The 15501-nt window shown below is 40.3% G+C and overlaps 1 protein-coding gene across 1 annotated transcript in view; it reads left to right on the top strand.

The window, feature by feature from the left end:
- Mtbp (MDM2 binding protein) overlaps window positions 1-2665 on the top strand; it is a 65077-nt gene extending 62412 nt beyond the window's left edge. Inside the window, exons 21-22 of the mRNA XM_021216883.2 lie at window positions 1622-1687; window positions 2379-2665. Coding sequence (XP_021072542.1) covers window positions 1622-1687; window positions 2379-2417 — 105 coding nt within the window. The 3' untranslated portion in view covers window positions 2418-2665. The remainder of the gene's footprint in view (window positions 1-1621; window positions 1688-2378) is intronic.
- The last annotated feature ends 12836 nt before the right edge of the window (window positions 2666-15501 follow it).

A 15501-nucleotide genomic window follows, 5' to 3' on the forward strand; every position in this document is an offset into this window, starting at 1 on the left:
AAAAAAAAAAAAAAAAAGAAAAAGACTTAACCATGGCGCTCTCAGGACATGAAGGGGAACTGTATTGCTACAAGTTGCACCCCAATGGATGCACCCTGGCATCTGCGGGATTTAAAAAAATAATAATAATAATAATATCAGACCTCTCCAGGGCATCTTGGTACACTAGAAGACAGTAAAAAGCACCTTCTAGTTCTGAGGGAAAGTGACCTATCTGGTATTAATCCAGAGTGACCTATCTGGTCTATAATCCAATCAGATGAGAAGACTCAATAACAACATTTTCAAACCTAGAAAAGGTTTTAAAATATATCTTTCTCTTTTGTGGAATCTGTTAGAAAATCAAGTGGAGCACATAAAAGACTAAACCAAGAAATAAAACAAAACTTGACCTAGAACGAGACAAACAAATCCTTAGGGAGATCTAGGCAACTGGGGCAGGCAGGGAGATCCGTGGGCTAAGCAACGATAATGAGATTGGAAGGAAAACCCCACCGAAAATGGAAGTGAGAGATTATCCAGGGCATGTCAGTGTTTTAAAAAGCTTTGTTAGGCATTTAATCAACCCATCGTCAGAGAGGGGGGAAATAGCAGAGTTATTTAGGTGGAACACTGTTGGTAGAGAAAGAAACAACCAATAATAACCAGGCCATTTCACTAGAGGAAGCTAGTGAAAGAGACATGGCCACAGTCTGATGGCCTCATGCTTACACCGCCTTTGCCTGGGTGTAATAAAGCAATCACAGCCAATTATGGGACCCAGGCTGTGGGGTGACCTACTGGAAAGGAAGAGAAAGAGAAGGGAGTGTTGGCCATAGACCTAGGTCTGACTGTTAATGATCCGTGCTATTTGTAGTCATTCTGAAATTGCTAAATCATCAGGGACCAGCAAAGCATGACAGATGGAAGCGTGAAGGTACACACAGGAGGAATTGCTAGAAGAATTCAGAATGGCCGCCTCTGTGAGGTTTACCTGCCTGCTGGAGGATGCACTTCTCCCATTTGTACAATTAAGCTTTTATTTTAATTTTGTGTTTTAATTTGATATGTTTTCCACCTCCTCTGTCTGCCCCGCTTCTAAGAATTGAACCCAAGATTTTGGACGTGGCACATAGGTGCTCTATCACTGAGCCAAATCCCCAGCCTGACCATATTTTAGAAAGTAAGACTATAGCTTTCTTCTTCTTTGTGGTGGAATGAAATAGCTAAAAAAGAAGAAGGAAAAAATACATATCTCAACTAGTAGTAGAAACCAAATGTATATTTCCCAAGTACTAATGCATCAGTGGTCCAGTGTGAAGGTGAGCATGGGCCAAGACTATTGGAGACATGGAATGCAGGACTGTGTGTGTGTGTGTGTGTGTGTGTGTGTGCACGCGTGCACGCATTCGTGCATGCATGCATGCCTGCCTGCCTGTCTGTCTGTCTGTCTGTCTGTGTTTGGTGAGAGAATTTCTGTATTTCAGGATGAAACTCTTATTACTACATTGATTCTGGGCAAAACTTTTCTAATTGCAGTGGCACTTGTAGAATTCTTTTGGATAATCTCAAGTTCATTTATAATGAGCTGTCGGTAATGTAATAAACAAGGTTCCAAATGCTGTGTTTCACTAATGTCTAGGATCTGAAAACATCAAGGGGTCTCTTTGAAGAAATGAAGAAAACAGCCAACAACAATGTGGTGCAGGTAAGTAATTCTCAAAAAGTCACGTTCGATTAAATTGGGATTTGTTTCAGGGTTGCTGTTCTGCTGTTATGCTTACAGTAAAAATAGAGATGGTTTTTCAACCCCACCCTTCTGAAATGTCCTTGATACTTAACAGTAGACTTTTTCACGCAAAGTGTATTAACACTAGGTAGCTTTATCAAAAAAGATTTTCTCAAATGATATTAAAAGAGAAAAATGAAAAACAAAATTCAAAGAACTAGGAAAAATAGTTTTTTGATTTTGATTAGCTGTTTTCCAAGTTTGGTTTAACTCTTCTGAGTGACCATTTCCAAAGGTATTTTCACATAATGGTAAGGAAGTGGCTTGAGTCATCGTCTGGCCCATTGAGGACAGTCACGGGACTCAGCGCTGCATGTGAGGCTCAAGATGCCCTTAATTTGGAAAATAAAGTATCTTTAGGTATAAAGACTGAATGTTGTCTTTTTACTTTACATTTTATGTACTGTCTTTCAAGGTTTTGTTGAAAAAAGAAAACCAGTTGAGGTTTAATATATATATATATTAATATTGGAGTAAATAGGGGTTTGGGGTTAAGGGAAGTGAGGTGCCCTGGAGGGAGGGCGCACCCAGAACTTAGTTTTGAAGTTGTTTTACCATGTGTATTTTGCACAGAGTGATTCTATAATCATGTATCTGTTTTCTTCCCCAGGTGATCGAATGGGTGGTAGAAAAGATGAGCAAGAAATAAGCTACTACATCATCCTTTACTTAGAAAACTGTACACAACCTGTAAACTTTACCCAAAGAATAGATGCTACATTTGTAAAGAGGGTCCATAGTGTATTTATATAGTTTTGTGACACTCAGTTAAAGTATTTTCAACTAATGCACTTATTTTTACAGTTTTACAATATTTTAATCTATGAAATTTTTATATATTTTAAATGTTTTAACTCTTGGTTATTTAATTGTTCAATAAACAGTGATATTCCGTTACCTCTTGGATTGCATGCCTTTATTAGTGTGCCTGTTTGAGTTGCTGCCTGTGGTGGTTTGAAGTAGAGTGTCCCCACACGCTCTGGCCTTGGTCCTCAGATGGTGGTCCTGTTTGGGGAAGCTCAGGAGGCGCCTCGTTGGAGGAGAGTATCACCCACTGTCCATGACGTTGAGGCTTTTGAGTGTGCTCTCTCTGCTTCCTGCTTGCGGTTCAGCTTCTGCTCTAAGGGCTGCCACACCAGTTGCCTGCTGTCCACTGTGTCATTGAATCACTGTGAACGGAATTCCAACTTCTGAGAGGTAAAATGTGTGGGTTTTAAACCTTTCAGTATTTACATGTCGCCTTCCAGAGGGTCAGCCTGTGCTTGTAGTGGCAGAGTCCCTCTCCGCTTTCTCTGAAGACTGAAACCAGTGAAAGTGAAAGGCTAAAACATTAGCAACATTTATCCTGATTATTCCCAGCTTTGGATCTTTTTTATTCTGAACCCTCTAACTCTTGCTTATTGGTTTAGAAGACTTTTTACATATTGAGAGCATTGGCCTTTTTCATTTTCTTTGGTGTTTAGAAACTTTCAGGTTTTCTGGAATAAGTTGCTGGTTTTTTTTCTTTACAGTCTCTTCCACTTTTCAAAGTTTGGTCAATGTGTGTGCTCTGTTTGCTCATGTGGAAACCTAGGCTTTCAAAAAGGGTTTGTGGGTATCCTTGAAGCTGCTGATTTCAAATTCTCACCTTTTATCTAAACCTTTCACATCAGAGGATATCGCAAAGAATGAGGGAATATTTTAAAGATTCTCTTTGATCCACAAAATTATCTTTTAAAATGTTCTCTAGCAACAGGCTTTTAGGGCATAAATGTATTCAACAGACAAGGTAAAAGGTACTAGCCAGTTTCACAAAGCAAAGGATTAGCAGAGGCATCTTAGAAAAATTTATCTAGAAATAGTAATAGCCATAGAAGTGAAAACTTTTGTGGCCTCAGGTTTCCTAGTCTAAAAGCAGAAAATAGTCCTGACTTCATAGGCATCATGGAGGGTGATACTAATCACGAGTATTTATTGTGGAGTAATTATGTGCTGGATAGGGTGCCCTAACTGCTGACAGATGAGGTAAATGTTCCCTCTTAGATTAGAGATAAGATGAAGTGCAGTGTCCCATAGCTTAGAAGTTACAAAGCCAGAGGCAAATTTTGATTCTTTAAACCGCACTTCATCCAATTATAGGATCTCTCAAGGTGGCATACACAGCATTTTCTTTTCTTTTACAGGTCCTAGTTTTCTATCACTTCGTAAGACTAAATGTCTTTAGGAAACCCAGCACTACTTATAATCAATATAGGCCTAGAAGTAGATTTTAAAAATAAGCATATGTATTATTGGTAATGTAAAAATTTGAAATACATATTTCACTTTGAGGAAAAGCTATAAGCTGATAGCACTTTTAAAATTTCTTTAAGTGAGTATGTGTAGAGTTTCAGGATTTGAATCAATTTTTGCAGTGCTATTTGAAACTTGGCAAGTGTAAATTATGTTCATCTGACTAATAAAAAGCAAATATATAAACAGAAGTATGTTGAATTAACCATTTATTACAACTACTTAATATATCAAGTATTCACTTTATTGATTTATTGTTCACTTTACATCTTAATATCCACCCTCCTCTCTTCCCAGTCCCTCCTTATACAGTTCCTCTCCTGTCTCCCTCTCCCCTTCTCTGAGGAGGGCTAGGCCCCCACTGGGTAACACCCCACCCTGGCACATCAGGTCACTGCAGACCTAGGCACATCCTATCCCACTGAGGCCAGACAAGGAGGCCCCGTTAGGGGAACGGGATCCATCAGGGACAGCTAATGCGTCAGTTGTTGGGGGACCCACATGAAGACTAAGCTGCACACCTGCCACGTATGTGTGGGAGGTCTAGGTTCAGTCCATGCTTGCTCTTTGATCGGTTATTCAGACATTGGGAGCCCCAGGGGCCTACAGTAGTTGACTCTGTTGGTCTTCCTGTTGGGTTTCCATCCCCTCTGGGTCCTTCAGTTCTTCCCTCAACTCTTCCATAAGACTCCACAAGCTCCATCCAGTGTTTGGCTGTGGGTCTTTGCATCTCTCTCCATTGGCTGCTGGGTGGAGCCTCTCAGAGGACAGTTATGCTAGGCTCCTGTCTGCAAGCATAACTAAGAATCACTAAGAGTGTCAGGGATTGGTTCTTGTCCATGGGATGGGTCTCAATTTGGTCTAATCATTGATGGGCTGTTCCCTCAGACTCTGCTCCAACTTTGTCTGCACATCTTGTAGGCAGTACCTGTTTTGGGTTGAAGGTTTTTTGGGTGGTTTGCTGTCCTTATCACTCCACTGGGAGTCCTACCTGGCTACTGGGAGTGGCAACTTCAGAGGTCATACTTATCAACAATCATGAAGCTGAAGGACTCACTACCTCAAGACTTGCAACGTGAGATTGCGACCTTCTGTTTACAGTCTACCACATCATACACCACTCTTTTCTTTGAGAAACACAGAGCTTGGACAGATGAATATTTCTCTTTATGGAAATATAAAAGATGTACCATGAATAACCTCATACCATATGCAAATATTCATTTGATCTGTATACTTGTCCATATGAAAACATAAATGATATACTGTGAATGACCTCGCACAATATCATAGTCCTGTATTTCAAACCATAAAACATATAAAAGAAACTAAAAACCTCTACTTCTGGATAAAACGAGGCTTTCCTAGGAAGGACACAGAAAGCATAAACTCCAATCAATATTCTGTTTTAGAGCTTAAAAGTTTTGTTTTTGGAATATACTATAATCAGGGTGAAACTGAGTACAATGTACAAGAAACTCTCAGGACTTTATAAGTTATAGACCAGTTTTTTGACGTGTGAAATTTGAGAAAATCACTTTGCAAAAGAAAACAGAATGGAGATAAGCCATGGAAAGATGTTTAACTTAACATCATTTATTGTGGCCTATTGTGAGGCTATGCCAGTGCCGGGCAAACACTGAAGTGGATGCTCACAGCCAACTATTGGATGGAACACAGGGTCTCCAATGGAGGAGCTAGAGAAAGTACCCAAGGAGCTGAAGGGGGCTGCAACCCTGTAGGTGGAACAACAATATGAACTAACCAGTACCCCCTGAGTTTGTGTCTCTAGCTGCATATGTAGCAGAAGATGGCCTAATCGGCCATCACTGGGAATAGAGGCCCCTTGGTCTTGCAAACTTTATATGACCCAGCACAAGGGAAGGCCTGGGCCAAGTAGTGGGAGTGGGTGTGTAGGGGAGCAGGGGTGGTGGTGGGGTATAGGGAACTTTCGGGATAGCGTTTGAAAGAAAATAATAATAATAAAAAAAAGTTAACATCATTAATCAAATACAAATTAAAGATGTAAACACCCCCAAAGAGGGATGAAATTTTAAAACTGTCAATACCACATTGCTGTGTGTCACAGTTGGAAATCTTAATGCTTATGGTAGGAATTGAAAATAATTGACTACTTCCTATGAAGCTAAGTTCACAGTAATTATTAAACCCCTATGATTCTTTAATCCCTAGAAAAATTAAGACATATACAAGGAATTGAGTTAGGTTATGCATGCCAGTTTGGTTCTCAGTAATCCCAAATGAGAAATATGGGTAAGCCAACTAACAAAAGCTTCAACAATGAAATACTATTCTCCAATATTAAGGAATAAACTTCTGTAACAGGCTGCAAGATGAATTACTCTAAAAGTATTAGATTAAAAAGAAAGTGACAAAAACATAAAATTCTGAAAATGGTTGCAGAAAACTAAGTAGTTTCCTGGGCTTGTTGTGGTATGCATGTTGGGGGTTGCTGTGGTATGCATGCTGAGGTTCCACATTCTCCGTTCTCAGTTTCCTCCCTCCCAGGGTGTGGAGATGGCTCTCTCAGATCTTAGCTTGTGTGCATACCTTTATTTGGGTCAGCTTATATGCACACACTTGGTCAGTGTGAACCAGGGCTGTGGATGTACCTTGGAGCTTCATTAGCTGGAGTTTAAAGAATTGTGAATGCTTATTTGTGTAGAGAGGCATGCCAGGAATATTAGTTACTTGCTGGGCAGGTTCTTGGGGGTGCGGTGGGGAGGGGGGGAGAAAGGGTGAGCTTGTGGATTTACCAAGGACTATGTGACATTCCTCAGGTAGAGGGTTGAGGGATGTGCTTCCCCAGATCAGGCAGAGAAGAGGAAGCTCTTCTAAGAAAAGAGTCCTCCATTTTCTACCAAGCTCAGAGGAGCTATCTGGACATGGTAGACTACAACCTTCATAGGGAGGTGCAACACTCAGATGTTGGAGTAATTGATGTGGCCCAGTGATGTAAATGTTCTAGGTTCAGAATAGGTGGTGGTTCACTCGTCTGTACATTGATCAGACAGAGCTCAGCAAGCTGTTATTCATGTGCCGTATAATGATAGACATGTTCAGTAATGGCCACATAAGATTCTGTCCTGGATGGCATTGAAACTCTCATTGTGTAAATATACAACATGTGTGTAATACTTAAGTCACCTAGCAGAACATTTCCCTATTGACCTGAGGGCTTCTAACCAAACTTCACCATCTAAAGCTCACACCACATCAGCACCATAACAAGAATCAAGGTTTCAACACAGGGACTCTCAAGGGATGAAGCACAAACACATTCAAGCTACAGCACCCTCGAAAAAGCACCAGTTTCACAGAAATCCATCAACCGCTTTCATGTTCTTAACTGTGTGCCTCTAGTTTCTACCCATCAGCAACAAGAAAAGCTTCTGAAGATGTCTATAGCTGCAGGCTGCGTGAACTTCAGCTGTGTGATGCGGTAAAGTGGAGCTGTGTGAAGTGTCAGAAAGGCTCGGTAGATCCTCTCTATGTAGACCCAAGAACTCCAGTTTACTGGTGCCTTGGAAATCCCGGCTTCTTAGTACCAGGTCTGTATAAGACTTGGGATGTGGAAACCTTTTCAGTCAAGCTCACTGCTAAACGAAACTGCTCTCTAAAGTTTTGGATGTCTGGTTTTGATTACCAACCTCATCTCTGTGCTATGTACCTCCAGGTCTGGCCTGAACACCTCTGGGACAGGCCTACACCCAGAACAAAGATGTTCTAACTGGATCCTCATCAGGGACTGCCTCGGAAGGAGAGTTACAAACCATCCTCCTCAGCCTTGGTTACTCTTCTGTTGCTGTGTGATAGCACATGACCAAGATAAATTATAGAAGAGCTGCTTTGGGTTTACAGATACAGAAGGTAAGAGTCCATTGTGCCCGGTAAGTACTGGCAGCAAGTGGCAGGCCTGGGAGCAGGAGCACAAAGCAGGTCTTCAGCAAGCACAGAGAGAGTGAATTGGAAGCAACACATGCTTTACAAAGCCTGTCCCTCTAATGCATGTCCCCCAGCAAGGCTGACCCACATAAACCTCCCCAAACAGAATCACCAACTGGAGACCAAATATTCAAATGCCCAAGAGTATGGAAAACATTGTGTGTGTGTGTGTGTGTGTGTGTGTGTGTGTGCGCGTGTGTGTGTGCGTGTGTGTGTGTGTAAACCATCACATTATCCCTCCTACAATTCAAATTCTACTTAGCTACTGTGTTATCCTCATAGCTTTTTTTTTTTTTCTTTTTGAATGACCCAGAAAAATATCTAAAAATAAAAGATGGTCAACAATATTTCAAATAAACCAGAAAGCGGGCACACGAGAAGACTTGTGACTACCCAGGCAATCTGTAGGGAGCTCTAGCAAACACTAGTTCATAGGAACAAAACCTCATGGGACGAGGGAGGGGCAAAGAGGGGCTGGAGTAGAGCTGTATCTACTCTGGGGCTGGGCTCCAGGAGAGGAGCCCAGCTGGCCAGTTTGCCATGCTTATTTATTAAGGTTTGCAACTGAACGACCTTGATAGATGCAGGAAAGACCTTAGGCTTCAGCTGTTGGGGGCTTACTTGCTGAAAGTTCCCATTCTTTAGAATAGTCAATAGGAAGTTGACACTGATGCTACGTTTCCTTGGGAGAGCAGAGAGCCATAGGGCCCAAGTATATGCTATGTGGTATGGTGACGATATGTTGAACAAAGCTGTTACCTGAAGAGTCGAGTAGAGAGGTTGCATTGGCCTTTTTCCTGTATATGTTCTGTTTATAGAAAAAAATGAAAATGAATTTACCTGGAGGCAAGGATGTGGAACATGAAACGGTTCCACAAAGCCTTGGGTCTTCCATCTACATAGATGGTTTTCATATCCTTAATGCCTGCATCTAAGTAGCCAGTAAATATCAATTAGCATGAGCTGGAACCTAGAATTTTAGGACCTTATAACTTCTCTTCTGCTCTCCTGGAACCTAGTCCTGAGCACCTGAGTTGGAGGTCAGATAGAGTACAACAAGGTACCTGTGTGATAGCCAGCAGCAGCTGTAGACAGGTATATGCAGCATTAAGGAACTCCCCATCCAAGGTACTGCCCCACCCAAATACAGCCACATGAGTGAGCCCAGGCATCTAAACACCAGTGGGAGGGATGGACCAACTTCATCAGGCCACACAATAGTGAAGACTAATGCCTTTTGGTGTGCCAAGCCCCTGGGTTGTAATGCGATTCATTGTAGATGAACCTTGGGTTTCATTCACTTCTACAAATGAACTGCAAGAAGGAAGGTGGCAGAGACTTCACTTACCAAGACTATAGCTGAAGAAAGAGGGAATGCCTTTCTCTTTTGAATTATTTTGCTTTCCTGTAAGACCCAGGAAGCTTATAGAGGAAGAAACTCCTATCCCATCCCCCACTGCGGTACAGATGAGGATTATAAAGCACAACAGCAACAATTAAGGAGGCATTATTGAAGGTCTTTCTTGGTCACTGCCTTTGGGTTCTTGTGAGAAAAATAAGCTTTATTCATCCAAGAAGTGTAAGTAAAAGTTGCTAAAAATAAAACTGGCTTTCTTTTCTTTCAACATTCCTAGGCTCCAGTCCAAGCCAAGAGAGAATTGCAGCCTTCCGGCCAGGCATGAGAGTAAGGCAGTCCCTGCCTGAGACTGGAGTCATCCTGAAAGGGTTTATGTTTGCTATGCTTTGCCCTCACCCAGCTGCCAAAAAGCTATAGATGGTCTGATTTCACATCAGTTTTTCTGGCCTTCTTTTGTCTTCACCAAGCTTGCTGTCTTCCCAAATCCCCACCTCCTGCTCTCCTTGCTGTTGCTGTAGCACTGATCAATGCCCTCTCTATGGAGACTTAGATGCTAAAAAAAAAAACAAAAACCCTCAATAATAATAATGATAATAATGATGATGAGGAGGAGGAGGAAGAAGGAGGAGGAGGAGGAGGAGGAAGAAGAAGAAGAAGAAGAAGAAGAAGAAGAAGAAGAAGAAGAAGAAGAAGAAGAAGAAGAAGAAGAAGAAGAAGAAGAAGAAGAAGTCGTCAAAAGAGACGTTTCCGTTACTTTTTCTGATATCATTTAGACATGATGCTGTACCCTCTGTGGACATGGTTTAATTGTTTTAATGAGCTATTAAACTTCCTTCCCTGAGTAAAATCAATTTAGTGTCATTTAGAGGACTGTAGGTAAAATAACTGATTTATGGTTACATTTTCAAATAGTTCTATTCAAAATTTTATATAAACAGGCTAAAAATAATATTTACCATTCTCAGAATTTTGTCCACAGAACCCTTAAAAAGCAATTTTCAAGTGCACATTTAAGAAGTTCATGTAACATTGAAGGGTTTTAGTCATACTGATGATCCTTGGAACTATTTCTCAACAATAATTTGCAGTAGGGCCTATTACATTTTTATAATGTTCCCTTCCAGATATCCTTTTTCAACCAGGAATATCTCCTCCATGCTTCTATTATTTCTCCATGCTCAAACCCAAGCACCCTTTCTGCACCAATTATTTTACTTATTTCTTGTGTGTGTGTGTGCGTGGGGGGTGTATTTGAGACAGTGTCTTGCCATATATAGCCCAGTTATTCTTAACAATTTTCTGTTCAATGTTGTGAGTAAAATTAATAATGCTCTTGAATCATGTTCACTAGAAGACAAAACTTGAGGCAAGGACCAAAGAGATGGTGGCTGATATCCTTTGTCAGATGGGTTATTCCAAGATGGATGATGAATATTTTAGCCCTATCACAGTCAAGAACCCAGAGAAGAAGATAGCAAGCATCCCTGAACTTTTATGTGCCCTCTTAGATTTAAGCTCACCACAGTTTTTGTTTCTCTCAGTGTTTTCAAGCACTGTCCTCTAAGCAGAACAGCCCCCCATTCTCATCAGACCATCCATGCCTGCCTGCAAGAGTCTGTCATAAGAAGGATACGGGGAGCATCATTGGACCATCACCTGAGCCTCAATCCAATCCCCTAGCACCTTCTTGCTATTTGTATGCAATTCTGCTCTAATTGCAAGTAGCCTTGGGATATGGAGATAGTAGAACATATAGGTTGGGAAAGGTTCACTATGGGGAGAAACATCAATTTGGCTATGGGCCAGTCATTATCCATGCTGAGTGAAGATTTCTCCAGCATCATTCTTGTAAGAAGTTCCTCAAATAATCTTCTGTGAGTAAGTCCAAGAAGCTCATCGTTCCTGCGTCAAACCTTGGTGGAATCAGACTTTGGTTGGTTATTAGGACCTGCGAAGGAAGGGTATATTTTGTTCATGCTTCCCCGGGGAAGGGATTCTCACAACATTCAGGCTATTTCTTTTAGCAACTCCTTAGGAAGCCAGGACTTATACCCTACCGAGTGGCTTTTGATCCAAGGCTGAAAGAACACAGAAAGCCAGGTATGCATCTTCTGGTTGCCTAGCAGGGAAGGGATAGAGCTAAGGGGGCAGTGTTGTCAAGCAAACAACTGGTTTGCTCTAAGCAGAACCCCTTAGGTGGAGCAGAACCAGCTATTGTATCTAGGACGATTCTTCATGAGAACCTTGGGGAAGACTTGAATCTTGTTGCAGTTTTACAGATTTTGTCTATGCCAACACAGACAGTTAGAGAACACCCATATCAATATGCCAGCTGTTAGTCCACAAGAATACTGTATTGATATACCTCCTTTTTCAGCTGGTTACAAACGCTACAAAGACAATCTGTCTATGTTAGGTCTTGTGCACTTGTGCAATCCTAGCTCATGGTCAAAAAGTACATGGTTTAAAATTTTTGGATGTTTGTCAAATTGTTCTCCAAGTTATTGCCAAATACATTTACTAGTGGCTTTATCCATGCTGGTTGTGACATTTAGTACTAGACATCTGAGAAGATTTTAATCTTGGTCTCTTTTTTCCTTCTAAAATGTCCAATTAAACTTGTTTTACATTTGTTAGTTGCTGTCAGCCTTGACTTGTCTCTGTATATAGGATGTTGCTGTGGAAGAAAAAATGGACTTCCAGTGTTTTCTAGGGTAAAACAGGGGTCATGACTGAAGGGTGGGCAAATAGAAGTTTTGGTGCCAGGAATGCAAGACCTTTCAAACACCTCTAGCCAGCCAGCAAATGAATGGGTCTGCCTGGTGAGATAAGAAACGTCCTCCTCATACTGAAAAATTTCAATTTCAGGCTCGATGCACAATGCCAGCGTGATCAAGAAGAGTTCCTGAGTGCGGCGGCATATGCTACAAGGTCAGTGGTGGCCCGTCATGCAGCTCCTGGGACACAGTGTATGTCTGAGATGAGCTTAGGTGGTATGAACTTTAAGAAAGTTTTAATTGGTGCCTATGCGACTTGCAACGTCAGCATCCCACTGCCATGTCCCTAGCAGATCATACCCCTCACTAGCGCAGGAAGGTGGTAGCACTCGAGTAAACTGTGTGGAAATACGCTTCACAGCCTCTAGGTCTTTTGAAACCACAGACTCTATGGTTCTAAATCTAATCTCAGTACTGCTGAAGTTTCAGTTAGTTCAACGACTTCTGAATACCAGCCCATTACATTTATTTCAAGAAAAGAAACTGCAACAAAACCCAACTACAGTACAATAGAGGATTTAAGTGTTTTTGAGTTTGGTGCAAGGGTCACATTTTATTTAAAAATGAGAGTTCCAAATTGTAGATGAAAACCTGTCTGAAACTATACTCAAAGTTAAGAATTTGGTGATAGATATTAATATTTTGGGGAGTCTGTAGACACTTGCTCCGTTGCATAAAATGCTGACTGTGTTTTAAATGGGCTCTGAATTGCTAGTGGTAGTTGCTTACCCTGCCAACATTTCTAAGACCAAGCTTGATGGGAAAGAGACCTGGCCTGTCTTAACACCCACACAGTACTCTGAGACTGTCATGAAGCCACCATCCACTCAGTTCATCCCGCGAGATACTTAAAAATATAAGCCTATGCATTAGAGATCTGAGACAAATATTTATTCAGTTTATATATCAATTGTACATGACATTCATAGGGGCTATAACACAGGCAGATTTAGAAAAAAAAACACTCAAGATATACGCAGAAATCATTTCCACACTTCATTGATGCATTCATTAAATACCTTGGTCTGGGTAGTTCATAATGATTATATGGTTTGATTTTGTATTATTTAGCTCATGTTAGAAAAAGATGACGTAATCTCTATCCCTCTTGCTTTCTTGAAATGGCCCTAAGATGGGAGGCATGGGCAAATTACCATACTAGTGAATCCACGCTCTGGCAACTGAGGAAGATTCTACCAAGTAAAGATAGTTCACCTGTCCTGGTTTTCATGTAGGAACAAGTATTATGGGTTCCATACTTCACAGAACTAAGAACAAAGCAAATCAGAAAAAAAAAAATCAATTTTTCCCAAATGACTAAGTTGATGCACTGACCAAGACATGAACCAGACTTAGTTTGTATCATCCACTAACGCCTAACACAAAGTAAAAAAATACACTCTAAAGTAATTATTTAAGATGATGTTTAAAATCCAAGCTGAGAAACAACAGTGAATATTTGAAATTGACTCAACATAGCCGCTCTGGTATGATATACTTTAATTAGGAGAAAAAAATCATTCATATACACAACTCTCTTAGTAAAATCTTTCTATTTCTTGCTAATAACACATTTCAATTTACTTCAGAAAATGCATCGATTTTATTCAAATATACTTTTCCTAAAATATAAATATTTAAATTAAAATTTTAAAAATGGAAAAGACGGTTTATGTTGACTCTTATCCAGATATTGATCAGGCTAAAACATAAACAATAAAGAAACAGTATCTGTGACTATGGTCAATTTAATTTGTCTATAAATATATAATAGAATCTTTGCAACTTGAGTAATTAACTCAAACTTCATGTAGTACCGAGCACCTTAGATTACACATTGTTGAATTAAACTATTGGAATTAATATATGTATCATGTTATTTACAATTCATAAGTATAATTCTCTTGTATAACAACATTCCAGTGATCTCTGAAAATATATAGTGTGAAAGAGTACAATATAATTTACAAATGCAAATTACAAATGCATCAACACTTTCCTACAGCTGGCCTCCACTCTTCAACATTTTAAAATAGGAAACCAACCAAAAGTCAATGTCCTATGGTGGGATTTCGTCAAGTATCATCTACAAAAACCACTAGCTTCACAGATGCCCCCATTACAAAGAAGTGCAAGGCATAGAACCCTCACCCCCACATTCAAGACTAAGACCCCTGAAGACCAGAATTCTTGAGGAGGCTAGTAAATCCTACAAGGGCCTGTAAAATATCTTAAGTTGCTATTTTAGGAATATTTTTATCAACAAGCTCCTAAATTACCAACCCCACCCCCCATCTGAGAATACTGTTCAGTGTCCCTTGAAAATGGTGTTGTATGGGAAGTCTTTAGGGAGATGATGCATTAAAATACAACTGTAACTCTATAAACGCACAGGGCTGAGGAAGCCGAATCCTGGGCCTTTAGGCAGTTTCACTTTGCATAGGTATCTGCTAAAGGATGCCTCTTCCAGCACAGGTAGAACACAGGGCATGTGCTAGTGTAAAACTCCACGGAAAACACATACTGAAAATTCAAAATTCTAGTTCATTTTCAGGGCTTGTGGAAAGTAGTTCCAAAATCAAATAATGGGTGTATTTTTTAGTGACTGTATCTTGAAAGGCAAAAATGGAAAGCATTAAGTATTTATAGGTTAGATACTGCCTCAAAATACTATTGTAGAAAAATATCAGGCTACTATATCATTCCCCTGGAATTTCAAAATTAATATAGATGCTATATGTAGATTTGATCATATATCTTTCTGAATGTGAAAAATAGCATCATCAAAAACTGAGAGATGCTTTCCATTCTTAAAATGCATGCACATGGGAACAGGCAAAAACAGGGACCACAGAAAGGTACTTCCACTGAAAACTGTAAAATGCAGATAATTAACTCCTAACTGGTGTGTGTAGGTGTGTGTGTGTGTGTGTGTGTGTGTGTGTGTGTGTCTGTGTGTGTCTGTGTGTGTCTGTGTGTGTGTGTGTAATGACAATCTTTTTAAAAATTGCCTGCAATTTGATTTCTGTAAATACAGGTACCAGTTTTGGCTGGGAGACAGCATCCATGGGTGTGGAATGGAGTTGCAGAATTACCCATCATTTGTGTGTAAGAGTCCTCAGGATAGTCTTGCAATGGAAACAGTCCACTTTACCTCAGATTCTGCCAGCTTAGAGCTCACGTCAGTATCCGGTGCTTTATTTCATTCCTGTTCAACATATGCTAACGAGAACACTTTGGAATCACTCTGGACCAACAAAAAATAACTCATTAAAGACATTAAGTAACAGCTGCTTCATTCTTTTTTTTTTTTTTTTTTTTTTTTAGGGTGTGTATTGTTGCTGTTGTTCCTACCAATGAAA

This window comes from Mus pahari, chromosome 17 (assembly GCF_900095145.1).
Source record: "Mus pahari chromosome 17, PAHARI_EIJ_v1.1, whole genome shotgun sequence".
Taxonomy (NCBI): domain Eukaryota; kingdom Metazoa; phylum Chordata; class Mammalia; order Rodentia; family Muridae; genus Mus; species Mus pahari.